Source organism: Pagrus major, chromosome 15 (genome assembly GCF_040436345.1).
Source record: "Pagrus major chromosome 15, Pma_NU_1.0".
Taxonomy (NCBI): domain Eukaryota; kingdom Metazoa; phylum Chordata; class Actinopteri; order Spariformes; family Sparidae; genus Pagrus; species Pagrus major.
Window position 1 is genome coordinate 4,432,755 of NC_133229.1, and position 15,267 is coordinate 4,448,021.

Below are 15,267 nucleotides of genomic sequence, written 5' to 3' on the forward strand. Positions count from 1 at the left end.
ATGCATAGTGACTGCCCTCTACAGGTTGAAACCTGGCTATTGCAGTTGAATTTTGCTGTCAGTGGCTGTCCAGGCAGGCTTTTGACACCAATCACCCCTCCCCACCCCTCCCTCCCTGACCCCTCGTGTAAAACTAACACCTCCCGACTTGTCAGACTGTGGGAGAGGAGTATCGGTGACGAAGTTATTGAGCAGTTAGATAAAAATGCCTTTGGTAACAGCCCAGTCACCAGGATAACATGCTGGCAGTTTCTGCTAACCACTGACGCGTTCACACCATATTGATATTCCTATAAAACGTGTCATATCACGGTCACATTACATCCTTATGGCCTGACTTTCATATCCAGGGGTGGAGGTGAAGGCACTGGAGTTACAGGAGAGAAGGCTGCCAAGTCAGTGACCACGGTTTTAAATGGCATTTGAACACCTCCAGGGTAAAGGCACTTTAGCTGAACCTCTGGGGTTTAGTTGCTCTTTAAAGCGACATGAATCAGTGTTTGACCATTTGGGCCAGAAAAACTCAAGCTGAGAGACTCATAAACCTGGCACATTGTTTTTTTTTAGTAAAGCACGTGTCTTTACATAATAAAGTTATGCTAATATCACCTTATTAAAGCTGGGGTAGGTAAGACTTGGTCAGACAGCCCTTCATGTCATCTGTAAGCCTATCCATGTCTCACTCACATGTACGAAAACACCTAACATTATCATAATGAAAGAAAACAACAAATGGATATTGTTATTACTCACGGCTATCAAGCTAGCATGTTCGTATTGGGAAAAGTCCTGTCAGATGCAATGACTACATGGGCAGAATGCGTGCAAGCAGACAGGTAGCTTGTCTAATCTTTTCATACGGGCTGAATGAAATGATTGGATGGGGATATTAGAGGCCTGTGCTCGCCACGTATACTGGATTTTATTATTTTATTTGTCAGATTCTTTGATTCTTTACAAATATAACAAAATGCTTTTAAAGTAACTAAGCACCCCTTGCTTTACATTGTTCATACTAATCTTATATGCAATGTGCCACATATTCTGCTGAGGACATTCATGTTTTCCTAAAGATGAACCCATTTAAGTTTAATAACGCCATGGCCTACTGTAGCACCACACTCAGGTCACAATTTCATATTAATTCCACTATTAGTTAAACTACTAAAACTACAACCATCTCGCTTCCTTACAGAGACCCAGAAAGACAAAAAGAGGTCTCGGAAGAAAGAGTGGCACCGGCCGTGGTTGGACCATGCGACAGGTATGACAAACACTCTGTTTTATCTGGGATTACTGCACGAATAAGCCACTGATAGGTGCTGTAAAATGTAGTCCTTCTGATCTAACTACATAGTAAGGTAAAGGATGTGTTCTTGTCTACTCACAGTGCTCCACTCAGGAGAGTACTACCTCTTTGAATCAGACAGTGAGGATGAAGAGGAGCTACAGTCTGAAGAACAGAAGCCTCAGAAACAGACTGCCTGTCAGGTCTGACACACAACTGAACCCTTTCTGATATAGATATTAGGGCTGTCAAGTGATTTAAATTAAACTAGTGAATCTAATTAATTAAAGGGTTTGTGAATAATTAATCAAAATGAATTGCACATGCTTGTTTTATTATAATGTTTTATAATTTTTGATTTTGTGCTTAAACAAAAAAAAAGGTAAGTTGTTACTCAAATGGAGTGGACTACAGTACAATCTGACACTTTTATGTCACCCACGAAGTTTGGCTACTGGTCTTATAATAAAGGCTGAATTATGGTTGCACGTGGGCTCTACGCAAAGCCTATGTGCGCCATAGTGTCTGTGCTGCTGGCTGTGGTGAGCGAATTGCCAACTGACCTACCCCTTTAAACACACTGATCCATTCGGCCCTCAGCTGGGTCACTGAAATAGAGAGAGCGGACAGGCAGAATGTCTGCAGGGCAGGCTGTGGCTCCATACAAACCCGGCTAGAACGACTTCTCCCGGCGTGCCAGCGTTTGCCACCGGGCTGCTCGTTGAGGGGCAGTCTTCCTTCAGACATTCAGCCTGTCCAGCGTAGAGAGGCTCCGGAGGAGGGGGGTATAATCCAAGAAGAGCAGCAGCAGGCCGGTCAGGAGGGACTGCACCAGCCGATGAGTGCAGTGTGTTTACTGGGGAAACTACAGGTTATAAGCACCGCTGTTAAGCACTGGAGGAGAAGTCAGAAAATGTGATGCTTTTAAGCGGACCAGTGACATTCCTTGTGGTCCGTGTTGCTGAGACTGGTAGTTACATTTCTGGGAGATGCACTCAGGCTACAGGCTAATGAAGGCATTATATTGACAGCCCTAATAGATATATTGGTCACCAAAGAAAATGGGTCACATGTCCACATTATCTGATTGTTAACAATTGATTGCTATTGCATAGTGCATATAGTTGCAGTTGTTATGTTGAAATGTTTTGCTATAACATGCAGTGTTTAGACTCTAATTTCCATATTTTTATTGTGATGTTGCTTTTTGTTTTTTCCTCTCAGTTGGCATACCAGGCGTGGGTGAGCAGTGTGAAAGCAGCTTTGCGAGAACGTCAGAGACGCCAGAGACAGCTGAGGAGGCCTGAGAATAAAGAGAAAGAGAGAGAAGAAAGAACGGAGTCACAACAGGAGCCTTACTCTGTGATAGGTTAAATATCCTTATTTCCTTTTTCACTATCAGGAATGCCAGAGCAGAGTCTAAAAACCCCTTTCACACTGCCTTTTCAAGGTGGGAATCTTGCGCCAATATTCTGCTTCAGCGTCTGTATAAAAGTTACAGAGGCAGAATGGGGACACAGTTTCGTTTCGCTCTGCCAGCAGACGTAGTAGCACAGCTGTAACAGAGGTGAATTGAAGACTGTGTGAAAGTGTAAGCTGGCAGCGCCAACCAGGGGTGTGACAGTGTAATGACATTCACAGACTGACAACAAAACACATCCTTCGCTTGATATTGCTCAAAATAAAAAATAAATGACCCACAAAGCAACCTTCCAAGACCAAACAGCAGTAATGTGGTAGCAGGTATTGTCTTTGGCAATTAATTTGAGGAAAAAATTATGAATATCTACGTGGAAAAAAAGTCGCTGTCACCCTGTCTGTCCTACCAACTCTCACCTTCACCTGGTACAGCAGCAGCGTCTGTACCCAACAGCTCCTGCTGTTTACTGACTGATTATGTTACTGCATTTCGAGCAAAAAACTTTAAAACTTTGTTTGCTGACACATCTTTAGATTTACAGATGGAAACCGGGAGAAACACTCTTAAAAAAAACTTTATGATGTGTCCCGTCACGCCTCTTTTGGTTCCACAACGCCTGCTTGGTTTACTGTTCAGCATTGTAGTCTGGAGGAGAGCATGACCCTCCAGACTACAGTCTGCCTCAGTCGTGCCTCTGAAAATGACTGAGTGGCCTAATTAAAGTCTACATTTATGTGTAACCTGTAACTAGTAATTGATTTAAGTGTTTTGTTGGTAGTTGAAGCCTTCATTAATGACTCCTAAGAATATTGTTGAAGCATCCAAATGCATTTATACCTGTGACCAATCACAAAGACAAACAAAGATGTGTAAAACTAAAGCAAAGAAAAGATAAAACCGTTTCAGGTTTTTCTGCTCTTGTTGGGTCATCTAAACCCAAGATAAACTGTAAATGGCAGATTACACACAGACATAGTAATTTAAGTATGCTGTTTGTGTGTATATATGTGTGTGTCTGTGTAGGTTGTGGGGAAAACGATGTGTTTGAGGACCCTGTCATTCAGGAGGAGGTGGAGGAGCCAGAAGAAGAGGAGTCAGGTTGGTTCACATTCAAAGTCTTCTCTTTTCTCCACCTTTCACTATGGCTGCATCCAAATCTCCACCCTCTGGACATTTGGATGCAGCCTAATACGTGCTGCTGTGTCCACTACACAACACTGTGCAGTGAATGAATGGCTTCCTCTTGAGAGTCAGTTTAAATTTATTGGTTGTGTTCTCAGAAAATGGGGCACTTTACAAGCCTTAATGGCTAAATGTTTTAATGTTTTTTAGGACAGAACTAGAACAAATGTTAGAATATTGTGGCCACAAACTTTTGTCCTGTATCCACAATCCTTTAGAAAAATGTGTATGCAGTAGATTAAGATTTCTCAGAACTATTATTAAATCCTTGACTGTATCTCCTCTTCTTCTCTCCTCATCCCAAGTCTCTCTTTCTGTGTGCTGCAGGTCATGGTGAGATGGTTCAGAGGATCTTGGACATCCTGCGCTTCTTATGGGCCATAGTTCTGGCCATGTTGGATGGACTGACTCATTGGCTCAACCTCCTGACCAAACAGTACAGAGAGACATCTACTGTTCTGTGCAATGAACGTTATTTCATCATACACAAGATACAGCAGGTAAACACTAAAAACAGACATTTTTGTTTAAGATCCCAAATTATTATTATTATTTTTGTTACCTCCACCGAGGTTATGTTTTCACCTGTGCCCATTTGTTTTTTTTCTGGTTGGTTGGTTTGTCATTGTGATTGCACAGAAACCACTGAACAGATTTCCACGAAGCTTGACTGGAGGATGGGTATCGGCCCAGACTAGACCACATTAACTTTTGGTTCGGATCTGGATAAAGGGACAGATCCAGGAATTTTTTCTCACTTTCTTTAACAATGTGAGATACTGTTGTTATTTTATCAGGAAATAATGCAAAAATAGGCCTATTAAAGTAGAGGTATCTATGAGAGTACAATTTATTCAAATAAAAATCCAGATCTAGCAGATTTAAATGTGTTTCATATGATACTGGATGAGGCTTGATTGAATTAAAGGGGACTGTTGGGCCTTGGCAGAGGTATGCGCCCTACTGAGTGCCTATTCTGATTTTTTATTATAATGCCTAGGTGCTATATAAATACTGTGAAAGTACAAAAACACTAAATCCACTGTGAAATGCACACAGTCCGTATTCAGAGACTGTGTCTTAAAACGAGGCGTTAGGACTTCTGTAAGGTTCTGATGTCACAACTATACAGTCACTTAAGGGCAGTGACACCCAGCCACGCCCCCAGCACAGCCGTGGTTGTAAAAACAACAGCAGAGCTAATGAGGAAACATGGTGGGCCTGCTCAGGCCTGTGAGAGCTGATCAATCAGATCATACTGGGATTTTCAGGAGGGTGGCTTAAAGAGACAGGAGGATTCACACAGAAGGTTTATAGAGGTGCTGCAGCAATAAACACTAGGAGAACAAGACGAGGTCAAAACCTGGTATATGGCTGGACCGTGTCTGGTCAAGTTGCGAAAATGTGGCCAATTTGTTACTGGGGTAGTCTTGCTCTTGCAACTAAACAGCAGAATATCCCTTTGTCAGCCTGTGGTTATGATTGTGAGAGTTATCACATTCACAAGTTCAATTCATAGATTTCTTTTTATATATATATTTTACTAATTATTAAGACAGCTGTAGCCTAAAAAAGATGTATTGCTGAGATCTACTGATTATTTCCGCTTGATTTAATTAACAAATTTCAATTTAAGCTGAACTATTCCCCATTCTGAGTTACACATGTCATGTTTCACTTGTCTTATTTCCAATTTCATCTTTACAAATGCTTTCAGTTGGAGCATTTCTTTTTAACTTTTGCATTTTACATTTTACTTTATTTATATATAATTATTCCTAGTTGTGTGGTAAAATATAAGGCAGTGCTATACAGCTTGCAGAAGGATATTGAAAGACACATAGGAACAAAAACACCGACAAAAATAGTAAAAATAAAAATAAGATAAATAAATAAAATAAATAAATAAACACAACAAAACACAAAAAAATGGATTCAGAAGTATCCCCAAATACTTTTGATTGTTTGGTACCCACTGAAATCTCCAATTCTGAAAGTTATTTCTGTAATAGTACTTTGATAGAGGCATCACCTCAGATTTGGTCCAACAACGGGGGCATAGACCTCTGTGGGTCCGACGTCAGAATCAGGATGTCGTCGGCCAATATTAATAATTTGTTTTCCCGGCCACCCATTGTGACACCCCTGACAGATTCATTTGATCTTACTGCCTCTGCAAGTGACTCCAGTGTGATAATGAACAAGATAATGAAAGTGGGTCACCCTGCTTCCTGCAGGAAAAGCAGATGACCTCAGACCATTAATTACTACCATAGACCTATCCACATCCAAAGACAGAGCAGCTAATGGAGTCTCCATGTCTTTGGTTTTCACAACTAAATGCAAGACTATCAGAGACTGTCCTGCCCCTTCCAAATCTACTCCATCCGAGCCACAGAATATAAGTATATGTTGAATGCCTTTTTTATGGTCTAAGAAAAATCCTATGGCAAAACTTTATTAAATGAAAGTAAGGCATATAGATCAAAAGTCCATCACTTTATGTCCATTTTCTGTACCTTCTGGAACTCCGTTAATCCCTATATTGTTTCTTCTGCTGTAGTTTTCCTGGTATTTGACGTGAGCCTGGAGCTATATTATTTAGCTATCCATTCATACTTTCAATTTCTATTTGGACTCGAATTTTAACGACCAAAGGTTCAATAATAATAAAACCTCACCTCCTTCTCACTTCCTCCAAGCAACAGTGTGGTCACTCTTAATGTTTTCACTGTCAGTAAACTTGTGAGGGATCGCATCAGCGCTGTAACCTACGTGCATTTACTAACAGCTGAGTGGAAAAAGCGCCCGGTGACATAATAACCGTTCGCGTTGGCCAACAGCCAATGAGCAAACGCCACTCAACTGCCTTGACCAAACCTGTAACTTCGTTGCTCACTCATTAACTCAGTCAGTCAATGACATTCATATTTGTAGGGCTGGCCCTGCTGTTGCGGTTCAGCCAAAAATAAGGTGCTTTGTAACATTAAAGCTTGTGAACATTTTCTAGGTGTTCACACCTAAAATAAAAAAAATATGAACATGAAATAAATCAAAAACTGGTGTTTGGAACGCTCACATACACATGCAAGCACACACACCCTCTAACTTATGTCTACCTCCCTCTGATTGGCAGCATCCTACAACAGCAGACTCCACAGACGACCAGCTATCTCAGGGCAGTGAGAGTCCCACACTGGAGACCTTTTTGGATGAAACTGATATAGAAAACTCAACCAAATACAGGTCAGCATGGAAAAAAGATGTTGTCACTTATGTCTTCTATTTATCAACCACATTTGATCGAGAGGCACCCCTCTTAGAACACATCATACTGTGAAAGTGGTTCCACACCCTGGCATTTAGGGTGTCTTTCTAGGTAATTGCCATGTGTGATAATTGCCATGAAATACCCTGAGCATGTTCATAAAAAACGAAACCTCTCTGTTTTTAAGGCCTCGCTATTACCTTTTCCTCTAGCGATAGGACAAAATGTACATGTTCAGTGTTACTAATGGTAAGGCTCTGTTGCTCACCTGTTTCATAGGGTGGCAGCTAGAGGGGCTTTAGATTGAAAGTCTTGCTCTGAATAATACTTTGTGCAATAATCCACTTTTCATCCTCAGTTTTTCAGTTTTTATGTATTTTTGTGTGTTTTTTATTGCTGTCTCAGCTGCTTGGAGGTGAATAGTGGGGGTGTGACAGGCCGGTCTACCCCCAGGCCAAGGCTCAGCAGCATTGGGAACCTCCTGAGTCCAGAACCCCAATCCAGCAGCAGCATGGAGCTTATATCAGTCCCATCCAAACAACATCATAGACACTCCAGAACAGCCAGCGAGCTGCTGGGAGACAGGTACATACTGTGGACCCACTTGACTAAATAAGGCTAACAACAGACGCCGTTACTGGCTTCTTCTGACCACCTTGGTTCCACAGAGTGGAGTCATGAATGTGTTAAAGAAAAACTGTAGTTTATTACAACTTATGTTGTGTTTCAGAGCTCTGGGGCCCCATTTATAAATGTTGCATGCACCCGAAACAGTGCTGTCTCCATGGAATCTCTGACCCATGTGTCAGTGTCATGTCATGTGACATAAATTGGAGAACTGAGAAACTGTGGCTCCGATGGCAGAGGGATGAAACACCAGAAATATTTGAACTTCAACATTTTTGTGTAAAATAAATCGAAAATATACAAGTTCATAGTTTCATGTATTTTTATCACCTGTTTGTTGCGCAGAACTGTCAGTTAGATAATGGTCCATTCACTGTCGTTACAGTCAGCAAATATGAGCGTTACATGAAGCTTGCAAAAGCTCCACTACATATCAAGTTCATTGTGATTTATAAAGGGAAACCCACATAGGATATGCATGTGCTATGTGTTAGAAATCTGAATATTTTTGTCCATAAGCACTTTCTGTGTTTTGTCCGTACACCACCTTTTGACGTGAATCCTATGCACAGTTATATAAATGAGGCCCCGGGTCACTGGTTCGCTCATTTATTGAAAGGCTGGTGATGAATCCAATGAAAAATGAGCACAAATTGATGGTTGTGACCTTCCCTTCTCTGTCTGCAGGCAGTTCTTCATCGAGGAGCTGGAACAGAGCAGAGACTTTTATACCAACCAGAACCGTCTGCTGAAGCTGCTTTTTGCCATGTACAACCTGCTGGCTGCTAACTCAGAGCTAGTCTGCTATTTCATCATCGTGTTAAACAACGTGGTCAGTGCCTCCGTGATATCATTGCTCCTGCCCATACTGGTGTTCCTGTGGGCTATGTTGTCTGTTCCGAGACCAACCAAGAGGTTTTGGATGACTGCTATAGTCTACACAGAGGTATGAACACTGAGAGACACTTCTTTATTGTGAAAATATGGAAACCCTGAAGGGCAAGTGAGGAATTGCTTTTTCTGATGATCCATTTTCTAAGTCTGAAAAGTGTTTACTCTCCTGTGTTTACGACTTGAGAACTGGTAGAAAAATAGTTTGCCAGGATAATATTCCTTTCCTAAAAATTCCTTTCCTTAAAGTTCCTTTAATTTTTTTTTTTCCATCTGTGAAGAGGAGAACTATTTTTTCACAGAGTGAAAGGGGTAGGGGTGGCCACATTAACTCTGTAGTATCTGGAAAAATATTTTGCAAGACCCACTTGAACACAGAGTAGGGTGGGGAAATTATGGTACTGAGAACATTGAGCTAACTTCGTCTTAGCTAAAGACCCATACTTACTGTGTGTGGCGGAGAGCGTAAAACATTACACACTTCATGTGAGAGATTGTACCCGCTCAACCAAAGTTTTAGTGCAAGAACAGGCATTTGATTCACCATTTTCCCTTTTTATAAGTCAGTGTACTATCAAAATGTTTTCGAAGCTGTTATTTTAAGGTAGAATAATTGCATAGGGTTGCTGTAACCTTTAAAGAATCTCCTCAATCTATTGCTTTATTACACGGTATGTGATGCCTCAATTACTGGTTATTAGAGTTGGAGATCTCTTACCACTGTCATCCAATTACTGAATTACAGTGATGAGTCTAAGAGAACTGCTATATACAGATCACAAAAGCTGACAGATGTGACTGACAATTGCCTTTTCTGTGCTCTTCCCTGGTCTGACTGGTGATACTGCTGTGCTGTTCTGCTCCTTCAGGTGATGGTGGTGGTGAAATACCTTTTCCAGTTTGGATTCTTCCCCTGGAACAGTGTTTATGAGATGACTCTAAATGAAGACAAACCTTTCTTCCCACCCCGTATCCTGGGCCTGGAGAAGACTGACAACTACATCCGATATGATCTTCTTCAGCTGCTGGTTCTGTTCTTTCACAGGTCCCTGCTCATGGTGAGTCAGTGTTTACAGTGATTACAGTGATGGTTACACTTGACAAATCAGTAAGCAAGGCCATGTTAATCTGGTGGTACAGGGTGAAAGCAACAAGGGTATAATTTTGTAAAATACACCCTTGAAAAATGTACAGTCAAATGTTCCAGTTGCTGCCAGACCATTACAATCTGGATGACAAAATGCATTGACTTCAGATACAGCAGAATTTGGCACCCCCCCCCCCCACAGTGTGCAGAGTGCAAACCACTGTCGTCATGGATTTTTAGCTATTAGGAACCCAAAATCTGATGGCCAGTCAGGAAAACATTCATGTTATGTTGTTGTCGATCAATGATCACTAATTACACTGCTGTGGCAAAGCGTACCACTGTCTCTGTTACACCTTTGCAAAGGCTCTTTTTTATTCACTTCACTACTGACTGGTCGGAGTTCACGGTTTACCATTTTCATCCTCTCTGTGAACAGCCCGAAGCCACAGACCTCTTCTTTTACTGTCCTTCACTCATTGGGAAAGTCAGTAAAATCATAACAATTGGGATTTGTATTGTTTGATGAGAAAAAATGCTACACAGTGGCTTTTAGGTATCTTGCTTCTAGCTGTTTTCTGTTTGTCATCCTTTCACAGCGTTTGTTTTCAGCCAAATGTGGGCTGTGGTTGTGTTGCTCTCATCTATACAAATCCCAGGTCTGTAGCAATTTGTCAGACATAATGTAGGTGCAAACTACAATGCTGCCATTCACCCTATAACAAGAGACTGCACCATCAAAATGATTTTAAAGCTGGCATTTTAAGGTAAAATACTTGTTGCAAAAGGGGAGTTTTTTGATTGAGAGATGCAGACACAAACTTTCCTCACATCATGTGTGTAGTGACTGAAAGGATAAAGCCAGGCTTCTTGCAACACAGCTCAACACTTATACATTCCCTCTGCTGGAGCCCCTGGGTACCTGTTACTGTTGGTTTCATTATCGCTTTCTGATCATAAAACATTTTAACCGTAAACTATCATGTAACATGAAATGGCTCATAAATCAGAATTTGAAAAATACCCATTAAAATACCATTAAATGTTATTGCTTCATCTGACTTGCTGATAATACACAATATCCCACCGTGACGCTGATGACTAATTAGCACTGATTAACATATTCCTCACCAAAAACAACCTGCTAACACACAATGGATGTATCTTGTGTCAAGAGCGCGCAGAGAAATAAAACACCCTTGTAAGAAAACATGAATGCCTTTTCACCCTTTCCCAAGTCATAAACACAGGCGAGAAAACAGAGATCAGACTTAGAAAATGGATTATTATTCCTCATTTGCCCCTCAGGGCTTCCGTATGCTCAGACTTCGTTATTACTTGTTTTTCTTGGCATACTTGAATACATGTTGCTAAGTATCATTAGGGTTTCTTAGATGTTGAGGACAAATTTCAGCCCAATCCAGTGAAAAATAAGCAGTTGGTGAGGCTTAGACTACACACACACAAATGTATCACAAAGATGAGGAACAAACTTCAGAAAATCACAACTGAAAATTAAAAATGAATACAGCTATAGGATTGAGCAAGGTCCCATTAATTTGATAGAAGTTTTAACATGAACTTCGGAATTCTCAATTCTTGGTGACTTGACGTGGAATAACCCTACAGGTGACAACACTTTTATTATTTTTAAGCTACGTATTTTACCAAACTCTGTAAGCTGTGGAAGGAGTGCAATGTTTTTTCTACTTTAACCAATAACTCTAGCCTCACACATTTGTATTTTTCTGTTTTGTGTGTGTGTGTGTGTGTGTGTGTGTGTGTGTGTGTGTGTGTGTGTGGGCACAGCGTTATGGCCTGTGGGACCATGAGGGCCCCCTAGAGGAGAGTTGTAAGGATGAAGGAGATGAAGATGGAAGAAGGAAGGAGAAAGAGGAAGAGGGCAGAGTTAGCTCAACACCCATTGTGGAAAACTTAGAAGTAGCTGAACTGGACCAGCTTGAAAAGGTTTGTGTAAATATGTGATATTAGCTGCTATTGATTACTGTTCTATCAATAACTGCTGAAGAATGTGTTCTTGGCCATTGAACAAAGAAATTACATCATGTCATAGTATCAGTATTTAAAGACTACTTTAATAGTTTTTGAATCCAATGTTTTTGTCATTGTAGGATGAACCAAGTACCAGCTCTGCTGCTACTACCCCACAACCTCCTCCAGCTGAACCAGTACCCACCGGGTCTGAAGATGGACCAGTGGAAACTCCATCTGGGCTGACAGACACATTAAATCCTGCCAGTAGCCCGAAAGAAGATAAGATGGAGGGAGACAGTGAGCAGGTTACAGAGGAGGTCCCAAAGAAATCTAGCAGTATTCGTTTCCGGAAGAAACCTAAAAAAGCCAAACTACAGCGCAACAAAGGTTTGTGGCTTCATTTTGTGTAAACTATGAGAGTGGAGGTGTGACTAATAACATTAACTCTGGCTGCATTCCATTAAGGTGTCCCACATCCACGGATCTGGTATTGTACAAGCTTCTACTAGCTGCTATGATGGTCAAAATATCTACAGTGATTAAAGGAACAAATCACCCCAAAATGTAAATTCAGTCCTTATCTACTCACTCCCATGTCCACAATGCATTTCTGGATCTTCACAGCAAAATTGCATTGCAGCAAGTAGCCTGGGACTTGTTTCAAATCATAAAAAATCACAAAAATGGCTCCAGACAGCTCGTCCGGCATAATCCATGTCTCTGGAAACCCTGAGTTCCCAAACTGATTTGAAAGGACATTATTTACATCCTGAATGGTTGAGCTTGTGCACCCAATTCAGATGGGGTGCTTCTGTATTTTAACGTGACGTCATATTGGTGGAACTTGGAGTGCCTAATATTTTCTGAGGTTGTACATATTGTAAAAAGTTTGAGAAACACTATACTGTATGCTGCTGACAGATGGTTGGTGGTTGATGTAAACCCACAAACCTTGTAAAAAGCACGCACAAACAGTTTTTCCTTTACACATGCATACATATGGACGCTGGGAGGTGACGTGGATGTGGTTTCTTTTCCACGTCCCAGACACTTTCCATACATCCACCTGTAACTATTATGTCTCCCAGGGCCTCTTAATTGCTCATTGATAATATGTATTACTTCCTGCAAGTCCGAAAATCTTTGACATCAAAGTCTGTGTGCTATAAGGATTCTGATAAGATGTCTCCTGCTTAAAATGAAAGCATATAAGGCTAGGATTCTAAATATTTCTTTGTGATTCATACCTAAATTAAAAAAATAATAATTTGATGGTCTCGATCATGATACTCAATATTTAACCGACTGCGTTTTGGCTTTCCACTCTCAAAATTGTACAGATTTTGGGCGCGAGTGTTTTAATAAAATGGGCACGCAAAATATGAATAAATCATGAAGGCGGGTTAGTAATTTGCACGTTTTTAAAATAAGAACACAACCATGTCACCTCCCGGGCTCCGTACATACATGTTATAGGCTGCAGGAATTTTCACATCTAAAGTAAATTCTGCTGTTAATTTAGGTCAATTTTACTGTTTTCCATTTATCTCATGTGGTATTTTCTGTTTGTGTTGGTCATCTCCTTGCTGATGTGTCAGACCAAAATACACTGATATAGCATGTGTAACAAAGACAAAACATGTTTCAGAAAATATCGTACACTATCTTTCTACTTCTTTCTGCTAAATCCCTCCTTGGTTGTGGTTCTGACAGTTTCAGAGGAGCCCACAGCTGAGACTGCAGATCCCTGTGAGGAACCAGAGAAGAAGAAGAAGCAGAAAGGCAAGAAGAGAGAGGAAGCAAGTCAAAGATTGATGGCTGTTGGAAACAAGATAGCACATGTCTTCATCTCTGGGTGAGTACAGTATAGAGCAAACTAAAATTAGCTTGGGGTCACTGCTTGAATTGTGATCTTATAGGAGGGCCACAAGCGTTCAAGCACTACAGGAAAGAGCAATATTTCTGAAAATGCAGTTTTTATGTCCATTATGAACATTATAACATAAAAATGCAAACAGCAGCGTGTTTACATTTTTATATGATTAGTTTTTAACAGTTTAAATCTTTTATCCTTACTCTTAAATAATTTATTGAAACCTTGCACTGAGCTAACAAATGATATACATTAGTACTTTATTTCTTGCCAGACACCTGGCAGCACTTCAGTTCATATTTTTCTTCATATTTAACAAAAATGGAAGTATACATCTGTATGCACAATAGTTTTTAAGAGTTTAAATCCTTTCTCCTTATAAATAATTTAAATTAGACTTGCCGCGGTAGTCACGTGCCTTTTAAAAATTCAATAGTCACAACGGACGCTACAATTGCAAACAGCTGGAGGTGTCTACTCCATGCAGCAGCGGGGCCAGCAGCAGAGTAACAGGAGTCACATTTAACTTTTAATGTAGAGAGAGTTAGCAAAGCAAAGAGTAAAAGCACCTATTTGGCAATATTTCGGCAGTTTGAGACCCCTGGTATAGAGGTCATGATGTCACCATACACGTAAGTCACCACAGGCACCCTCTAAGAACACTTGTCAATGTATTTAAATTGTTGAAGACTAAATAATCAATAATGTATTTGAAAATAGTTTTAAATTAAAACAAATAATGTGGTTTGAATCCTTAAAAAAACACTGTATGTCTGAAATATAATTTCTTTTTGCATGAATGCAGGGGTTTAATGCGTGCCATCTTGTTTTGCTCTGCAGTATCCAGAGTGTTTACAGGCCAGCTCAGGGGTTCTTCGGGGGTATTCTCCACCCGGAGTATCGGGCTGCCACCGATGTCTATGCACTCATGTTCCTGACTGATGTCATCGACTTCATCATCATTGTCTTTGGGTTTTGGGCTTTTGGGGTGAGAGAGCCATAGACCCACTCAGCCAACTTGCTGTAGTTTGCTAGGCCAGTTAATGGAGTAAATCCCTTGTGACTTGCGTCCTCTCTCCTTCAGAAACACAGTGCAGCAGCTGACATTGCCTCCACCCTGTCAGAGGACCAGGTTCCTGAGGCCTTCCTGGTAATGCTGCTCATCCAGTTCAGCACCATGATCATCGACAGAGCTTTGTATCTACGCAAGGCTGTCTTGGGAAAGCTCATCTTTCAGGTTCACTTCACATATTCACATTCTGAGCATTCATGCTTCTCTTTGTCTGGTTGCATGTTTTCCTCTTTGAAGTCAAGAGGTGGAGGACTGTGGCTCTCTGTCTGTTGTTTGTTCCATTGTTCACCATCACAAATTTAAAAATCACACACATGTCCTTGTTACAGCTATCTTTGCAAATGTATTTTCTTAAAAGTTCCCTTAGTGCCCAGATAGTGAACTATTGCAACAGGTAAAATCCATAGCCCTTTTCAGACAGAGATTTTGCAATAGTGCCACAACAAAGGGTTGCCTTTACACCGGCTTTGCATTTTCACAGTAGCCAAGCAGCGCCGCTCCAGTGTATCATTTTATTCAGCATGCTGGCATTGCAGAGCGAAAGAGGGGTTACGGTATGCATCA

General features: G+C 40.9%; 1 protein-coding gene across 1 annotated transcript in view; it reads left to right on the forward strand.

The window, feature by feature from the left end:
• Positions 1 to 15,267, forward strand: part of piezo1 (piezo type mechanosensitive ion channel component 1 (Er blood group)) — a 99,938-nt gene that overhangs the window by 73,202 nt on the left and 11,469 nt on the right. The window contains exons 30-43 of the mRNA XM_073482491.1: positions 1,196 to 1,264; positions 1,391 to 1,491; positions 2,513 to 2,657; positions 3,732 to 3,806; positions 4,218 to 4,390; positions 7,027 to 7,136; positions 7,564 to 7,743; positions 8,473 to 8,731; positions 9,546 to 9,734; positions 11,573 to 11,731; positions 11,896 to 12,145; positions 13,472 to 13,613; positions 14,472 to 14,619; positions 14,716 to 14,868. Coding sequence (XP_073338592.1) covers positions 1,196 to 1,264; positions 1,391 to 1,491; positions 2,513 to 2,657; positions 3,732 to 3,806; positions 4,218 to 4,390; positions 7,027 to 7,136; positions 7,564 to 7,743; positions 8,473 to 8,731; positions 9,546 to 9,734; positions 11,573 to 11,731; positions 11,896 to 12,145; positions 13,472 to 13,613; positions 14,472 to 14,619; positions 14,716 to 14,868 — 2,153 coding nt within the window. The remainder of the gene's footprint in view (positions 1 to 1,195; positions 1,265 to 1,390; positions 1,492 to 2,512; positions 2,658 to 3,731; positions 3,807 to 4,217; positions 4,391 to 7,026; positions 7,137 to 7,563; positions 7,744 to 8,472; positions 8,732 to 9,545; positions 9,735 to 11,572; positions 11,732 to 11,895; positions 12,146 to 13,471; positions 13,614 to 14,471; positions 14,620 to 14,715; positions 14,869 to 15,267) is intronic.